The sequence below is a fragment of the Cherax quadricarinatus genome, chromosome 30 (genome assembly GCF_038502225.1).
Source record: "Cherax quadricarinatus isolate ZL_2023a chromosome 30, ASM3850222v1, whole genome shotgun sequence".
In the NCBI taxonomy this organism is placed as follows: domain Eukaryota; kingdom Metazoa; phylum Arthropoda; class Malacostraca; order Decapoda; family Parastacidae; genus Cherax; species Cherax quadricarinatus.
Window position 1 is genome coordinate 22,472,034 of NC_091321.1, and position 18,911 is coordinate 22,490,944.

The 18,911-nt window shown below is 42.9% G+C and overlaps 1 protein-coding gene across 1 annotated transcript; it reads left to right on the plus strand.

Annotated features, from left to right (window-relative positions):
• Positions 1 to 2,418: 2,418 nt before the first annotated feature.
• On the plus strand, positions 2,419 to 15,493 carry LOC128692704 (uncharacterized). The gene is made up of 9 exons (XM_053782012.2): positions 2,419 to 2,454; positions 5,331 to 5,494; positions 5,829 to 5,970; positions 7,109 to 7,378; positions 8,159 to 8,295; positions 8,873 to 8,987; positions 9,390 to 9,538; positions 13,713 to 13,845; positions 14,098 to 15,493. Exons 2-9 carry the CDS (start codon positions 5,367 to 5,369, stop codon positions 14,275 to 14,277), a joined length of 1,254 nt encoding a protein of 417 aa, XP_053637987.1. The 5' UTR covers positions 2,419 to 2,454; positions 5,331 to 5,366; the 3' UTR covers positions 14,278 to 15,493.
• Positions 15,494 to 18,911: the final 3,418 nt, after the last annotated feature.

An 18,911-nucleotide genomic window follows, 5' to 3' on the forward strand; every position in this document is an offset into this window, starting at 1 on the left:
AGGCCATAAGTATGGAGCCTTACTGGGCCGTCTTCCGTACCAGTAGTAGTGGGAGAAGAGATAGACGGGTTGTCCCTAGCATTAGTCTGATCCTGGCGTTGCAACGCACGCGCCTCCAGCTCTGCTTCGGCCTGCATATGGTCCACATACTTCATGTGATCAAGGTGGGCTTCCTTGATAGTTCCCGTAGCAATCTCCCTCACCTCGAACTTATTGCCACGGAGGTGTCGTAGGACACGGTAAGGACCCACAAACTTTGGGACAAGTTTGTGCATACCTGGGGTCTGCACTGGGTTGAGCAACATAACTTTGCAACCTGGTTCCAATTTGCTTTCCTTGGCGCGGGCATTGCGCTCAGACGTGAACCTATCAGTAGCTTTCATAAGGTTCTCTCGTACCCGCTGGAAGACAAGCTGCGTTGTCCTCATCTTTACTACACTGGGGTTATCAGTATCGTAAGTAGGTCTAGGTGGAGCAAACAGAATTTCATATGGTAAGCGCTTGTCATAGCCATACAAAGCAAAATGAGGTGTCTCACCGATCGAGCTGTTGAGGGAGGAATTTAATGTACACTGAACATCTGGGATAGCCTCATCCCATGTAGTACAACTTGGGTTAACGGTTACTCTGAGCACCTCCAGGACTTTGCGATTTGTACGTTCAGCAAGACCATTACTCGCAGGGTGGCGTGGAGCTACTGGCGCTTGATGAATGTTGAATCTGGAGCAAAGATCCTGCATTATGCCATTTATAAACTCAGACCCACTGTCTGACAGAAGGACACGTGGGCAAGTATGACGAAGAACAACATGCTCACGGAAAGCACTAGCGACCGTTTCGGCGGTTTTATCAGGAATGGGTACTAATTCACTGTACCGTGTCAAGTTATCTACCATTACAAGCAGGTGCTTATTTCCCTTCTCCGAGGTCGAGAAGTTCGTCAACAGGTCGACAGAAGTTCTCTCCCAGGGCTCCTTTGTAATGGGATACTTTTTATATGCCTAATCACGGGTGGGCTCCATGCTGGCGCTGCATACTCCAAGACAGATGTAATGTATAGCGTGCATAATGCTCTAACTGAATCTTTGATCAAGTTCATGAATGCTGTTCTTCGGCTAGCTAGTTCTGCACATACAGCCAGGCCCATCTTCACAGCACTTCGCTAATACAACAATTTTCAATTGTACCCATTCTTCATTTATTCAGACTTCCTACAATAAATATATTCACCACTTAAGCTAAGGAAGAAAATATTTTAAGGTAAGTAATTTAATAAGATTTCATTTGTGTTTTTAACCCCGGAGGGTTAGCCACCCAGGATAACCCAAGAAAGTCAGTGCGTCATCGAGGACTAACTTATTTCCACCGGGGTCCACAATCTTGTCCCCCAGGATGCGACCCACACCAGTCGGCTAACACCCAGGTACCTATTTGCCGCTAGGTGAACAGGTGTAAGGAAACGCTTCGAAATATTTCCACCTGCCGGGAATCGAACCTGGGCCCTCCGTGTGTGAAGTTAGTGTAATATGTTTATTATACACCCCATACCCATCCTGTGGGCGGTAATCAGAAGATTACAAAGGTACATAATGGGTCCAGGGACTGGACTCCAAAGTTATGATAGCTGAACTAGTTACAAAGGTAATGAACTCCAGGTAGATCTGGTCACAATCATGGCAAGTTACAGAGGTAATAAACCATCTACACTCCTATACATGGTTACAGTCATGAACAAATTACAAAGTAATGAACCACTGACACGTCCACACCTGGTCACAATTGTAATGAATTATAAATACAAATATTAAGTGGGTCATACACCCACACGCACGCGCGCGCACACACACACACACACACACACACACACACACACACACACACGGTTCAGAGAGAGTGACCAGTAAAGCGGCGGCGCCAGGAGCTAGGACTCGACCCCTGCAACCTCAACTAGATGAGTATAAATAGATGAGTACACACATACACGAGGACACACGCACAGATACATGCACACGAGCTTACCTGGTGAGGGTTTCGGAGGGTCAACGCCCCCGCGACCCAGTCTGAGACCAGGCCTCATGGTGGATCAGGGTCTGATCAACCAGGCTGCTACTGCTGGCCGCACGCAAGCTGACGTACAAACATACACACCGGGTGGCTGAAACAAGAGCTTCAGCCACACGGTGTACTGAATATACATTTTTTAAGGCCTAGCTCTATTGCTCACTAAATATATGATACCGATAATATGGATGAAAAGACACAAGTGACAACCGAGTCACAGTTAAGGGGTGGGTGGGGAGGCGTACAGGATATAGATTACAGAGAGAGGGGGGGGGGGAAGACAATACTCAACAGTTCAGATTGTGTGATTAAATTCATTATCAACAAACTCTGGCCTAGACAGTCATTCATCTTCAGTATCGAGGCGAGTGCGTGCTTCAAGTTGTACTAAATGTACTTGGAGATGTACTAAGTTGTACTCACTGAATTGTACTCCCAACCTTATCTGAGTTGTACTCTAGATGTACTCTAACAGTTGTACTTGCTGAGCTGTACTCCGGTCGTCGTTCTCTCTTGTAAGGTTGTCAGGTTCAGTTCCTTGAGAGAACTATTTATTTGTGATTACAGGTATCTACTTAGAAGTTACAGATACCTATTTAATGGTAGGTGAAGAGGCGCAAACTTGCCGTTACGTGTAGTCCTGCCCAGTTTAATCTACTCGGGATTCTGAGTTCCCTGCTCGAACCACCCACCTACGCTCACACGTGTGTAAGTGTGCATTCATAGTAAGTTTATTCAGGTAAACACAAATACAGTTCCATAGATTATCAGGTATACACAAATACAGTTCCATAGATTATCAGGTATACACAAATACAGTTCCATAGATTATCAGGTATACACAAATACAGTTCCATAGATTATCAGGTATACACAAATACAGTTCCATAGATTATCAGGTATACACAAATACAGTTCCATAGATTATCAGGTATACACAAATACAGTTCCATAGATTATCAGGTATACACAAATACAGTTCCATAGATTATCAGGTATACACAAATAGTTACATAGATTAGCATGTGTGTAAAGTACCTAGGATAACCCAAAAAAGTCAGACAATGACTTATTCGCTTAGCTAGGTGTATGTACCTAATCTGAGTTTGTGGAGATTTGAACTTTAGCTCTTGGACCCGCTTCTGTTTCAAATCGCTATATCACCAACAACCTCACTGCTCTGAGATCTGGGTCGTGATAAACGGACGAAGAATCGAGCCTCCACCACTGCTGAATGGCCCACGCGAGTGACCTTAACCTCTCTCGTTTCTTCAAGGTGGTGATTGCATGATGATGGGTTCTTGATCCAAGGAATCGGTGATACCACGGTGCTCGGTGGCTTGGTTGGCAGAACACTCGCTTCACACCCTGAATGTCCGTGGTTCAGTTTCCGGCATGAGTGGAAACATTGGTTATGTTTTCTTACACCTTCTGTCCCTATTTACCTGGGTGTTAGTCGACTGGTGTGGGAGGCATCCTGGGGGACCAAATTAAAGGACCACATGGAAACAAGACAAACAGTTCTCGATGGCGCACTTTTTTTGGGGTGGTTATCCTGGGTAGCTAACCCTCCCCAGGTTAAAAAAAATCTGAACTAATCTTATCTTCCTCGATTCACACCCAATTACCTCCCATTCACCAGCAGCATAACCTTTACGGGTTTAGCGTTCCATATAAATTAAGTAATAATGATAATTATTATTTCTGTGTATATCTCTAATACAGTTCCCGTCCCTGTTAGACTATCATGTGCGCTTTTACAGAAGTGAGCAATGCAATGTGTTATCTTATCAGTGGTGTTATCTTTACCAGGGTTGTTTATGTGATCACAGGGAGTTAATGTTATCAACACTGATGTGATTACCAAAAGCCACAAAGAGTTACTGTTATCTACACATGTTATCACAAGCTGGCTATCAACACTGATGTGTTCGCTACGCGTCGCGTATGAAGAAATACTACTACTATTATAGTTATGGAGTACTGTAGTGACATAACTACTGTATTCAAATTCCTATACTAGGAGTGATAGCGTAGGCTGCCCATCAGATGCTTATGTTATTATGGTCTGTTGTATTTACTTGCCTTGGAAAAGTCTTCTATTAGTGATTATGCTTTAAATATTTTGAAAAGAATTTGGATAATTGAGACCAAGTATTTTTTTTTTTTGTGATGAGCATGTTATTAACTTTTGGATTTTTCGTTTGTAAATGTCATAACTATTTAACTTTATATTTTGTAGTCGTATACATCAAACTGAAAACTAAATGAATTAAAAATTCTGAATTTCGACGGTACTTTATTTTCATTCAGCTTCAGGCTGGAGAGTCTACTGAAAGTTAACTATACAGTAGATGAAGCAAGTGACTAAGACTTCCACTACAGTGTGTAAAATGAACACTGATTATCATAAAGTATGATTATGCGTGTAATACTTTGTCATACCTGGATTGGGTTTCGGGGATCAACGCCCCCGCGGCCCGGTCTGTGACCAGGGCTCCTGGTGGATCAGGGTCTCATCAACCAGGCTGTTACTGCTGACCGCACACAAACCGACGTATGAACCACAGCCCGGGTGATTAGGTAGTGGCTTTAGGGGCCTGTCCAGCGCCTTCTAGAAGACAGCCAAGGGTCTATTGGTAATCCCTCTAATGTATGCTGGGAGGTAGTTGAGCAGTCTTGGCCCCCCTAACACTTATTGTGCTCTCTTAGCGTACTCGTGACGCCCCTGCTTTTCATTGGGGTATGTTGCATCTCCTGACCAGTCTTTTGCTTTCGCAGAGATTGATTTTCGTGTGCAAATTTGGGACTAGTCCCTCTAGGATTTTCCAAGTGTATATTATTATGCATCTTTCTCGCCTGGGTTCCAAAGAATACAAATCCAGGGACTTCAACCGTTCCCAGTAGTTCAGGCGTTTTATCGTATTTATGCGCGCCGTGAAAGGTGTCTGTACATTCTCCAGGTCTGCAATTTCGTTTGTCTTGATAGGGGCCGTTAGTATACAGCAATATTCCAGCCTAAAGAGAACAAGAGATTTGAAGAGAACCATCATGGGCTTGGTCTCACTAGGTTTGAAGGTTCTCATTATCCATTCTATCATTTCCTCACAAATGTGTTAAATACATTATAGTGATCTTTGAAAGTGAGATCCTCTGACATTACCACTCCTAGGTCCTTCAAATTAGTTTTTCGCTCTATTGTTTGGTTGGAATTTGTTTTATACTCCGATACGGTTTTAATCAGATTTGTTAAGTTTCTACATCTGCAGAGCTTCACTGGCTGTCAGAAGCCCGGACAACTGAAAATGATGATGATGATGATGATGATGATGATACATATGATAGTGCTGAGAGATATTCATGCCTCAGTAGGTACTTCCACTGGTGCCTCCATTAACTACCACAACATACACGAGACTCCACGAACCGTTGGGTAAGAGAAAGATAATGAATTTGTCTGATTACCACTGTATATAATATTTATATTTTGACCACTCAAGAAGTAAAACAATTTTTTTTCTGTCTCCTTCAGGAGATGTTTCCTGGAAGTGGGAAGTACATTGTGCTCCGAAAAGAAATGTCGAAGTTGAATTGCGAAGTCCGTGTACTCATTTTATTTTTGTTTTTTTTGTTTAAAAGACAGCTATTGAAAAAATGATGTTGACTTTCATTTTCAGGGTAGCTGGATAACACCCATTACTAACAATTATTTTCACGATAAAAAGTGTTGGTGGAATTGTTTTTCATGAGAAGTGTGTACTCAACAGGCAAACACAGGAGCTGGGAAATCCCACTGTGCTGTGGTTAAGTAACCACCACCAGAAACACTACCTGGACCACCAACACCATCATCATCATATACAGGAGCAGCATCAACACCACCCTAGGATGCACAGAGAAGTTCATCAGGTTGGTGTCTCAATTTTGGATTGCTGGGAGAGGGAAGGAGAGAGAGAGAGAGAGAGAGAGAGAGAGAGAGAGAGAGAGAGAGAGAGAGAAGAGAGAGAGAGAGAGAGAGAGAGAGAGAGAGAGAGAGAGAGAGAGAGAGAGAAGAGAGAGAGAGGAGAGAGAGAGAGAGAGAGGGAGAGGAGAGAGAGAGAGGAGAGAGAGAGAGAGAGAGAGAGAGAGAGAGAGAGAGAGGAGAGAGAGAGAGAGAGAGAGAGAGAGACATGCAGAAGGAAATGAAACAAAGTAGAGGTACAAGATAATGAAATGATGGTCACACTTCAGGCAACGTTGCCACTATATATAACTATTCTCAACGTTTTTCTTCATTAACTCCTAAGTTTATCTAACCCAGAATGCACTTGACGCTCAACAACTTGGCTACTCAGAGGCAGGGTCAACATTACCGGAAGGTGGACAGATCCACACGGAGGCAGGTTAAGGGTCGAGTAGGGTAGGGTTGGATAGGTAGGTGTGTGTGTACTCGCCTAATTGTGGTTGCAAGGGTCGATTCATAGCTCCTGGCCCCACCTCTTCACTGGTCGCTACTAGGTCCACTCCCTGCTCCACGAGCTTTATCATGCCTCTTCTTCAAGCTATGTATGAAGCCTACCTCCACTACATCATTCTCCAGACTATGGCTGAAGAAAAATACTTCCTAACATCCCTGTGACTCGTACGAGTTTTCAACTTCCTGTTGTGACCCCTTATTGCTGCGTCACATCTCTGAAATATTCTGTCCTTATCCACCCTGTCAATGCCTCTCAGTATTTTATATGTTGTTTTTTTAATTCGTTGAGTACTGTGCTTGTTGATTCCCGAGTCTCTAAGGGTGAAAGAGTAACAAGAGCGACGTTTCTGAACATATCCGGACTTTCCACTTGCCAGAGGAAACAGGTGCTGCGAGATATCCTATGTGATAGGAGAAAGGTGGAGCAAGTGAGGATGAGAGAGAATAAGTGAAAATGGTTGAGAGAGGACAAAGTGATCGAGAGTGAGAACGAAAGTGATTGCGAATGAACTTAAGGACTACAGAAAAAAAAGCAAGAGCAAGAGATTGAAAGCCAGCCAGATACATACAATTATTTTTGACTTCCATCAGGTCAACAATATCACGGAGCTGTACGGTCAGTGCCTCAACTTCACCCGGATTATCCTGGCTCTGCTACGGAACACACCTGAACACCTGACACTAAAAGACTTGAAGCCGCAGCTCCAGGCCCTCTTGCGAGATATGGATCTCCTTGAGTTCTTCCAGAAGAGGTTGGCGGAAGTGGGCGTCGTGAGTAATACCTACGACGCCCGTGCCCTCTACAACGTCCTGGACCTCTACAGCGCCCTGGAGGCCCTGAGACTCAAGTACCTGGACAAAGTAAGTTCTGGGCCTTCCTCTCGCGTCTGCTCATTTTTAACGGGAATTGGCAATAATTTAGGTAATTCGTCACTAACCCACAAACTGGAAATGGAAGCTAAACAATGCTTCAATCCCTCTTGGACCTTTCTCTAGCTGAGATTTGATAATGGTCCAGGACCGACCGACATGTCATTTAATTTTCCATTTCCAATTTGAAGGCTACTTATGGACTGCTGCTGCCAAGGTACTGAGACGATCTTCGTAATTTAGCGACTCTTAAAGATGTTTACTGGTAACAAAGCTTTGTCTAGTCATAAATAAAGCTTTGTCTAGTCAAAAATAAAGCTTTGTCTAGTCAAAAATAAATAAAGCTTTGTCTAGTCAAAAATAAATAAAGCTTTGTCTAGTCAAAAATAAATAAAGCTTTGTCTAGTCAAAAATAATCGGTATCAATTTTATGCTCTGATAAACTTGGTATCAAAAGAGATCTTTAAGGTTCATTCCCTGGCTCATCATTTACCTCTAATATTCTGACTATAGCTGAGTGGTCTGATCAGAAGTTTTTTTGTTTGTGGCTATGACCAGCTTCCAAGCGTCAACTTTGCGATACCATCATGCCTCAGCAGGCGTAACACTATTACTCAAGTCTTGTCTTACGTCTCTTATCCTTTCTTCTACTCTTTCAATACTTTGGATTAGATTATAGTTTGTAAGTGTGGTTTATTAGTGTAGGACAGTTGTAAGTGCGCTAAGCTACTTTGACAGCTGCCATTATCAGTTTTTACACTGGTCCAACAGGTGAAGCAGAGGATGCGGACACTGTCAGAAGAGATGCCATACACTGAAGAACGAGATTATATCCACCTGGGAAGCATAATTCATGGCTTCACAAGACACATTAATAAGATCAGACGCAAAGCCACAGAGTTTTTAAGGTGAGATTGTTTACTGTTGGTCACAGGTGGTAACGATGAAGATGGTGGTGATAAAGATGGTGGTGGTCACAGCAGGCAGTCACATAGGTCCAGCCTCCATTAACTTCTTTTCTACCGAGTTTTTATGTAAGAGCTGCACAAGAATTAGTATATCAAACCCTAGAATTGTAACCAGGTATTATATGTATCCTGGTCTGGGACCTGGTTGTGAGCTCGCTGAGGCCGGAAATGGTCAAGAGGTAACTATCAGGTAACCCTTCATATGCAATTCAATGCCGTTGCAACACGCATTGCTATAAAATATTGAAGTATAATTCTTGGACCTCTTACGTGCCTCTAACTTTTCCACTACTGCCAATAATCAAGTAACTCGAGGGTGCATAATGATTACATTAAATCAAAACTGCAGAAATATTGCCAGTAAACATTTAAACTGCAGCCCAAAATCCTTTATATGTCAGGTATATCCTCCATAGTGAAACGCCTTATTTGTTTTAAACTAAATTGTCAAATTTATAAATGTGTAATGTTTTACGGCAAGACTGTATTTGATAACATTTTGAACAGTGATTGACAGGTGGTGGCTGGAGCCCCGGGTCGATATCATCAACACAGTGGTCTTGTATGAGATAGGAGGATTACCCAAGCTGGACACTTTCATTACCAACCTCTCCATCCCCTCACCCTTCATGGTTAGTCAAGCCTCATGCTGTCTGCCTGTTGTAGGGGTCAAGCTATAGTTCCTGGCTCCCCGTCTCTTAACCATTAACTGTAATGCCTTCTTAACTCCAAGGACTTTGTTAAACTGTATTTACCTTTGAATTCATATACGAGTGGAAGCAGACTGAGAAAGATGGACCAAGGATCCCAACGGAAATGAACCACACTAATTTATCTCGGGGTTATTCTTAGTAAATAACTCTCCTGGGTTAATAATCAATCCAAAGAAATTCTTCGTCCCCTCCTTTTTCTTCTATAACTCCCTTTATGTCTACCCTTCTGTGCATATTTCACATAGCGTGAGAAACTGTGCCCAAATTAGACCAGTTTGCCACTTATGATCTATATTAATCGCTATTATGTTGGTTTCACAGACGCTGGATAATGCGACTTACTACCTTCGAGCAGCTGACCAGCCCAGCCACCTGCTGAGTGCTCAGCCGGACGATCACCTGTGGAGGCTAGTAGTTGTCAACCACACCCTAGCACAACTACAATCCCCTTCACCTAATACACTCTTCTGGTAGGTCACATATGGGCATTTGAAACTAATAGTCAGTAAGTCAGTCACGCAGGCGCTCACCCAGGCACGCACGCACACTCCTACGAAGAAAGTTTTAAGGAAACCGGCCTGACGACACTGGAGGACAAAAAGGTTAGGGGAGACATGATAACGACATATAATATACAGAGGATGTTCCAGAGATGGGATACAGAAACAAGGGGTCACAATTGGAAGTTGAAGACTCCGATGAGCCACAGGGATGTTAGGAAGTATTTCTTCAGTCGTACAGTCGTCAGGAAGTAGAATAGCCTAGAAAGTGACGTAGTGGAGGCAGGAACCATACATAATTTTAAGACGAGGTTTGATAAAGCTCATGGAGCAGGGACAGAGAAGACCTAGTAGCGATTAGTGAAGAGGCGGGGCCAGGAGCTATGAATCGACCCCTGCAACCACAAATAGGCGAGTACACACACACAACCACAGACGAAGTACAGGATCGGAGGCAAAGGCTGCAACCCTCACTCAAGGATAAGGACCTCGGGGTGAGCACTGTACCGAGCACATCGCATAAGGCGCACATCAACCAAATAACTGCTGAAGCAAGTGCACGTCTAGCAAATCTAAGACTAGCGTTCAGAAACCTAAGCGTTCAATCACGACACTATACAGTATGGAACCCACACCTTGTCAAGCATGTCAAGAAATTTGATCAAATGCAGAGGTTTACAATGAGACTAATCCTAGAGCTAAGGGGTATGTCCTAAAAGGAGAGAATAAAGGAGCTAAACCTGATGACACTAGATGAAAAAGATTGCGTGTGATATGACGATAACGTAGAAAATACTGAGGAGAATTGGCAGGATGGACAGGGGCATTGTTTGAAAGGCTGGAAACAGGAACACGAGGGCACAGCTGAAAATTGAAACACACGAGTCAACCAGATGTTAAAAAGTATTTCTTCAGTCTCGGTAGTTACTGAGTGGAACGCCTGGACAGTGAAGTAGTAGATTATTATTATTATAATCAAGGGGGAAGCACTAAACCCGTAGGATTATACAGCGCGTGAAGTAGTAGAGACAGGATTCATGCACAGTTTTAAGAAGAAATACAATATGGCTCTCGAAACCAGAAGTGAACCCCTACAACTACATATTGGCGAGTACATACGTATACACACACACACACACACCTAAATGCGGTTAAAGCTTTTTTTTTTTTTCAGTTGCAGAGCCCTTAAAAGATTGCCCATTGAAGAACCCTGGCACAAACTGCCTACTGAAGTTGTAAAGGCAAAAAACAAAGTCTTAAGAGCTGGCTAAACTCAGATGATTAGTTATCATGGACTACTCAGGGCATAGTGGTAATAGTGGTGACATAAGTAGGATAAGACTGTAGTTAGGCCTTCTCAGCCGTACAGCTTCGATAGACAGCCTAAGGTCATCTGCTATCTGACTTTCCCTTGTACGTATACTATCTTATCACACAGGCAAACGTGACTCAGTTTCACTAACCAAACAACCCAACATTGGTATCGCAAGAGACGCTTGTAAGAAAGCAAAATAAGAAATTATGCCAGAACAACATGATGAGGAATTGTTTCCCCAGGGACTGAGGGGGAAGAAGTATACTTGACAAACACAAAGAATTAACAAGACACTTCTCGGGAATAAAAAGAGAGTAGATGATATATAACCGAAGTATAGCATTGATGGCCCTGTTAGTCCTGGGGAATTAGGAAGAAGTGTTGACTTAATAAAATATTTGGAAGAATTATTGGGAATACCTTCCTCAACATTTAAACAAATTTCATTGGTGAGAGAATAGCTTTAGCTAACTGTTGATCTCAGGAAGGTGATATAATATTTCTTTACGAATTAGTTCAACATTAGGCCTAAAAGAAAAAAAAAATAATTTCTTGGAGTTTGTGGCCGGTTAGCGGATGCTGGCTATCCTTCGGTGTGTCGTTGGCCTTATGGATGCGGCACAGCAAGTCTTGTTATACAAATGTGGTTTAACTACTTGGCTAAAAGCAGCGATGCAGCGTATGATCTTCAATTTTGGCGTACACCGGGGGTATTATTGGGTCTGATCACCTCCGCCATTGGCCTGTAGACAGTGGTCAAAGACAAAGATGATCAAACGATTTCATGACGTAGGTGGGTACGAATAGTTTAACGTACAGGTCACCAGCGATGCAAGTCAGATAAACGACCTTTATTACGATATTCGAAGATAACGGAACAATTTATCATGGGAATGCTATCAAGATATGACAAAATGACACGACTAACAAACGAGACAGCAAGCCATAATGTGAAAAAGATGAAGAACTGGAGTATGTTAATTTGTTGAATAATTTTAATAGAAGTTTTTTAATGCTAAAAATTATACTCCTAAATAGAGAGAACTGAACATTCTTGCAAGATTAAAGCAAATATTAATAGCCTATACAATAATAGTGGGTGACTCGATAACCTGTCACGACCCCTTCACGAGGTGCTAATATAGTGGATCTCGTTCTGGGAGAAAAAAAAAAAAAAGCTAAAACACTGACTACAATATGTATATATATATCACACCGGCCGTATTCCACCGACGCTGAGTGACAGAAAAAAAGTGTGTTTTTAAATTTAGTAATTTATACAGGAGAAAGGGTTACTAGCTCCTTGTCCTCAACGTTTTAGTCGCCTCTTACGACAATCATGATTCAAAAAGTAATGAATACAAGACGTCCAAACGCACGTTTGCAAAGACAATACAAAAAAAAAAGATAAGAGAATTTTCGAAAAAAAATTGCAGACGTTAAAGGTAGCAACTATGAAGTGTTTATCAAATAGGACATGGGCAGAAAAATATGAAAGCTACGATACGAATTTTCACTAGCGGCACCGGTGCAATGGAGAATAAAAACCTCTTTATATACTGTACAACTCGACAAGCAATCTAACCTGATGAACTCTGAACTAGTCACCTAAAACACTCTGGACGACATATCAAAAGAAAGTGACTTACCAAACTATTCAAAGTCAACAGAAGTTACTCCAACAGTTAAGAGGGAAAATAGAACTTGTGCTCTCAACTGTCTCATTAACTTGGCATTAATTTTGGGTAAGCAAATCCTTCATTAAGGACGAGATGGCCAAGTTTAAAGAAGTTAGCTTAATATCCGGAAATAAACATCTTGTCTAACAAATTCACTAAACTTATTCAATTACATACACAAATACTAGGACAAAATTGTTTCCATAAATATAAACCTTTTGAAGAGAAGCTCCATAGAACATTGTTAGCTGAAATAAAGGTAGACAGTGAGAGAGAAACTTTCAGTCCTGGATCAATGACTGGCTCTTTAAGAGGAACCTGTCGAGTGGTTTGTAATGGAGAAGTGTTTGTATGGATGGATGTAACCAACATGTTGTTCATTCAACTTGGAGCCTCATCCTTTACACAATTTACTAAACAAAATTGTAAATGGGACTTACAAAATAAATTAGCCCAGTTTGATTATGGCACGATTTTGGGGAAAAAATCGCCGCAGGTGTAGGTCTGGGTATGTTGGTGCAGTGGCCAGAGGCTGAAAATGAATTTTAAATATGCACAATAGTAAAGCAATGCATCACATCTATTTTTTACTTTTCATTATTTTTAGTTATTTTTTTATTTTTTTAGTTCTTTTTATCTATATGCCGTGATATAATTCAGTAAAATGAATCTATGACATTAAACTCTGAGGCAGGAGGAGCAACACAGATGCCAGTTAAGTTTTCACAGTCATGAAAAAATAAAACAGACCTCAAAAGCTGGAAATGCAAGCAAATAACTGGCTTCACAAAAACTGTAAATATTGGTCTCAACTATATACCAGGAGCAAACCTGTCAATGAAACTTTGAAGTTAATTTACGGAGTATTCGGGGTGACCATGAACTACACACAAAATAGTTGTAGTGAAAGCGACAGTAGTATTAGTAGACAAGTCCAAGCTCTACTTCCACCTTTCCTATTAAACATTTATATAGATTTTTCAATATGAAATACCAAATCCCTTCGCCTATTTTTTTCTATAATGGCAGTAGAATATCTAGAGTTAACCGATTGTGAGATTAGTCGTAGACATTTGTTTGATCAATAAATTATAAATTATATTAAGAAATGCACAAAAAATAAACCCGACCCATATATTTAATTAAACAGGTTCAAGCCTGTTCCAGCAAGATTCGGTGGGGTTCGATACGCTCTGGTGTGTTCATCGCTACCAGAAGGACATCACTTAATTATTCCTGAAGTCGCTGGCATACGCCAAATGCCTCTATATTTTGGCCCTCAGGTAAGTTTTATAACAGGTAAATGGTAAGTTTTAATCTAACTAAATATGCTCTGAAATACATTATACTAAAACGGTTACTTCAAAACTGGTGAACCTACAGTTGTAATAAAGTTGGTAGAATTACCGACAATATGTAAAGTAAAAGGACAAGTGCAACTAATGTGACATTTATTGTGCCACAATAAATGTCACATTAGTTGCACTTGTGTCCTTTTACTTTACGAACCTACAGTTGTTGTGGTATTACTGCAGGTGGGTGCTGGCGCCATGGATGTGGTAACATTGCCTTCAGGGGAACATGTACTAGTCCATAAGACGAAACATCATGCATTCTTCCTGACCTTACGACCTGAAGACCACCAGGTTACGGTAACCACCCACTACCCAGGAAGGGGTGCTCACTGGATACTCTCGAAGGCAAGGGAATATTAGGCATGATATTGGACGAGGCGGTAGAATGTGAAGGAAGGACAAGGAATATACGAAGAAAAATGCAAGATCCAAAGGCATTAGCGAAGGCAATATTCGCAAGTTAAATACGCCAGCAAGGATATTACAGACACACCCCATAGTATAACTGTACACATTAGTGGAGAAATACACTAGGGGCGCCATCGAGGAGACCAGAGCAGACACACAAACGTGGTAAAAACGATAAAGAAAAACTCCCATGGGACCTAGAGATTAATCACTCTATTAAAAATAAGTAGCGTGATGACTTAAGACTAAGTAATAAGTGACAAAGCGTGAAAAAAATACAGAGCACACTTAACAGAAAATAGGGAGGTAAGGATTCATGGAGGTATGAATGGGTGTCGTAGAGCAATTCGTGAATGATGTAATAAAGTCAAAGCCGAAAACACTCTTGATGCCATTTAAGAAGGAAAATGCCAATGAAGAATTAGATAAGGCCTGAAGGGCCATGATCGAATAATTACAGGAGAACATAAGAAAATAGAAGTTTGAGAATATTTTCATAAGGAATAAAAGTGCAATGGCTGAGCACAGCAGGAAGTTGCTAAGCCAGGAAGACTTTTAAATGTAATAACAAGAGATATAAAGTTTTAAGAAAGCGGAGAGAGAGAGAGAGAGCGCTGGATATAACGACTCTATGGTAACTTATAGGATAAAATGGGTACTGAAACAAAGAAGAAACCCCTGTGATCACCTGTCGAGTGCATGATAGCTAGGCAGTGAGCCCAGTGTTACTAGAGTGGTTGCAAAGTAATCTGAAAGAGATCCTTCACGATTTTTATTTAATGAAGTGCTAAAAACCCTGTGGGTCTTTCAACAAAATGAGTGGTGAAGGCTCGATCCTTCCTCTGTACTTTAGGCTGGACAGTGACAAGTGGTGGTTCAGTCTGTGCATCAAAAAGACAGAAGACAACGCTAAAAATTAGGTACTTCAAGATGTAGATGAGAGTCAGTAATGTATAAAAAACGAACAGTTGTGGTCAGTGACCGATGGTACTCCAGGAGTTATATGGTCGAAGAGATAAAAATTAGTGCTGTGCATTATGAATTAAAGTCTGTATTCATGGATTTTACCCGTCGATTACACATGAAATGAACTATGTAATGTTATGTAACCTCTGCTGTAATTATCATTTGTATATTCATGTTCATTCATTAAACTTATTACCGTTTTTACTGGTGTTTGAGCAGTTCATCCCAGGGAGAGATTTTTCGGGGCCAGGGTTGAAAAACAAGTACATGGCCAGCTAAGATGTGGGACAAGGAGGTACAATTTAACCTCCACAACCCTCCCCCCGCTCTCTCACACACAAAATGACTTAAATGTAAGCAGAACACGCAAGCTGAAAGCGTAAAATTGTCTACCAACACATTCCCTCCTTACCTATCCTTCTTTCTCCCCAACTTACCAAACCTCTAGTTAAAGAACCAAAATCATGGACGTGTATGTGCCTCTACCAAATTTGACAGCGGCACTAGAGTCCTTCAGAACCTGTAACGTATGTAAGAGCCATCAGAGTACGTACTACAAGCAAACCTGTAGACCAAGTAGCAGCTTGGTCTACAGTGCCCAGGAGTAGCAGCAGTCTGGTCTACAGTGCACAGGAGTAGCAGCAGCCTGGTCTACAGTGTCTAGGAGTAGCAGCAGCCTGGTCTACAGTGCCCAGGAGTAGTAGCAGCTTGGTCTACAGTGCCCAGGAGTAGTAGCAGCTTGGTCTACAGTGCCCAGGAGTAGCAGCAGCTTGGTCTACAGTGCCCAGGAGTAGTAGCAGCTTGGTCTACAGTGCCCAGGAGTAGTAGCAGCTTGGTCTACAGTGCCCAGGAGTAGTAGCAGCTTGGTCTACAGTGCCCAGGAGTAGTAGCAGCTTGGTCTACAGTGCCCAGGAGTAGTAGCAGCTTGGTCTACAGTGCCCAGGAGTAGTAGCAGCTTGGTCTACAGTGCCCAGGAGTAGTAGCAGCTTGGTCTACAGTGCCCAGGAGTAGTAGCAGCTTGGTCTACAGTGCCCAGGAGTAGTAGCAGCTTGGTCTACAGTGCCCAGGAGTAGCAGCAACTAAAATAGGTAGAGACTTTTGACATCTAGAGAGCCCTTTGACCATGTAGATTGTAGATCATTCAGCGATCTTGCCAATAAAAGCAACATATGCAGCAAACACAAACACGCGCACACACACACACACACACACACACACACACACACACACGCACACACACACGCACACACACACGCACACACACACGCACACACACACGCACACACACACGCACACACACACGCACACACACACGCACACACACACGCACACACACACGCACACACACACGCACACACACACGCACACACACACGCACACACGCGCGCACACACACACGCGCACACACGCGCGCACACACACACGCGCACACACACATGCGCGCACACACACGCGCACACACACACGCGCGCACACACACGCGCGCACACACACACGCGCGCACACACACACAGAAAGCAAGACTGAGGGACAAAGAGGGGTACCAGAGAGTATACCTCGACCGCGACAGAACACAAGAAGAAAGGACTACACTGAAAGAGAGGGTACAGAGACGCAAGGAGGAACGAGAAGCAATGAAAATGAGCAGGACCCAGACACAGGAGGAAGGGCAAACACACCCCACAGAATCTCCCACCAAAAGACCCCACCCGCAACATTCCCAACGCAACTGAGCAACCTATACTACAACCCACTCACTGTTCCCTCTGCCACCAACCCCCATATCACAAACCTCACCCCAACAGCTGTCCCTTATGGGCATTCTGACCCCACCCCCATCAACACATACCCCACCTACACCACAGCCCCATATAGGCCCCCACCAAGGCTCTCGCTCCCCCAACCCCAATATACTTGCATGACCACAATGATAGAAAAGAAACTAAAGGTTTGGTACACAAACGCTGATGGAATAACGAATAAACATGAGGAGTGGAATGAAAGAATCAGTGAAAAATCCCCAGACATCATAGCAGTCACAGAAACAAAACTCGCTGAGACAATAACAGACACAATCTTCCCAACAGGATATCAGATCCTGAGGAAAGATAGAAGGAGTAGAGGGGGAGGAGGGGTTGCACTGCTCATAAAACACCAATGGGGATTTGAGGAAATGGAAGGCATGGACATGATTGGAGAAAGAGACTACATTGTAGGTACAATTCAGTCCGGAGAACATAAAGTAGTCATTGGAGTGATGTATAACCCACCACAGAACTGCAGGAGGCCAAGAGAGGAGTACGAAGAAAACAACAGGGTGATGGTGGACACACTGGCTGAGGTGGCAAGAAGAGCTCACTCGAGCAGAGCAAAGTTACTGGTAATGGGCGATTTCAACCACAGGGAGATCGACTGGGAAAACCTGGAGCCACATGGGGGTCCCGAAACATGGAGAGCCAAGATGTTGGATGTGGTACTTGAAAACCTCATGCATCAACATGTCAGGGACACAACCAGAGAGAGAGGGGAGGATGAGCCAGCAAGACTGGATCTTGTGTTCACCCTGAGCAGTTCAGACATCGAGGACATCACTTACGAGAGGCCCCTTGGAGCTAGCGATCATGTGGTTCTGAGTTTTGACTATATAGTAGAGTTACAAGTGGAGAAGGTAACAGGAACTGAAGGGGACAGGCCAAACTATAAAAGGGGGGACTACACAGGTATGAGAAACTTCCTGCAGGAGGTTCAGTGGGACAGAGAAATGGTAGGAAAATCAGTAAACGAGATGATGGAATATGTGGCAACAAAGTGCAAGGAGGCAGAGGAAAGTTTTGTTCCCAAGGGAAACAGAAATAATAGGAAGACCAAAACGAGTCCTTGGTTTACCCGAAGGTGTAGGGAGGCAAAAACTAAGTGCAACAGAGAATGGAAAAGGTACAGGAGGCATAGGACCCAGGAAAACAAGGAGATTAGTAGAAGAGCCAGAAACGAGTATGCGCAGATAAGGAGGGAGGCCCAGCGACAGTATGAAAACGACATAGCATCGAAAGTCAAATCTGACCCGAAACTGCTGTATAGCCACATTAGGAGGAAGACAACAGTCAAGGACCAGGTGATAAGGCTGAGGAAAGAAGGTGGAGAACTCACAAGAAACGATCAAGAGGTATGTGAGGAGCTCAACACGAGATTTAAGGAAGTATTTACAGTAGAGACAGGAAGGACTCTGGGGGGACAGACCAGATGGGGACACCAACAAGTGTTGGACGACATACATACAGATGAGGAGGAGGTGAAGAAACTGCTAAGGGACATCGATACCTCAAAGGCAATGGGACCGGACAACATCTCTCCATGGGTCCTTAGAGAGGGAGCAGATATGTTGTGCATACCACTTACCACAATCTTCAACACATCCCTGGAAACTGGGCAACTACCTGAGGTATGGAAGACGGCAAATGTAGTTCCCATTTTCAAAAAAGGAGACAGAAAAGAGGCACTAAACTATAGACCTGTGTCATTGACGTGTATAGTATGCAAAATTATGGAGAAGATTATCAGGAGGAGAGTGGTGGAGCACCTGGAACGGAACAGGAGTATAAATGCCAACCAGCACGGATTCA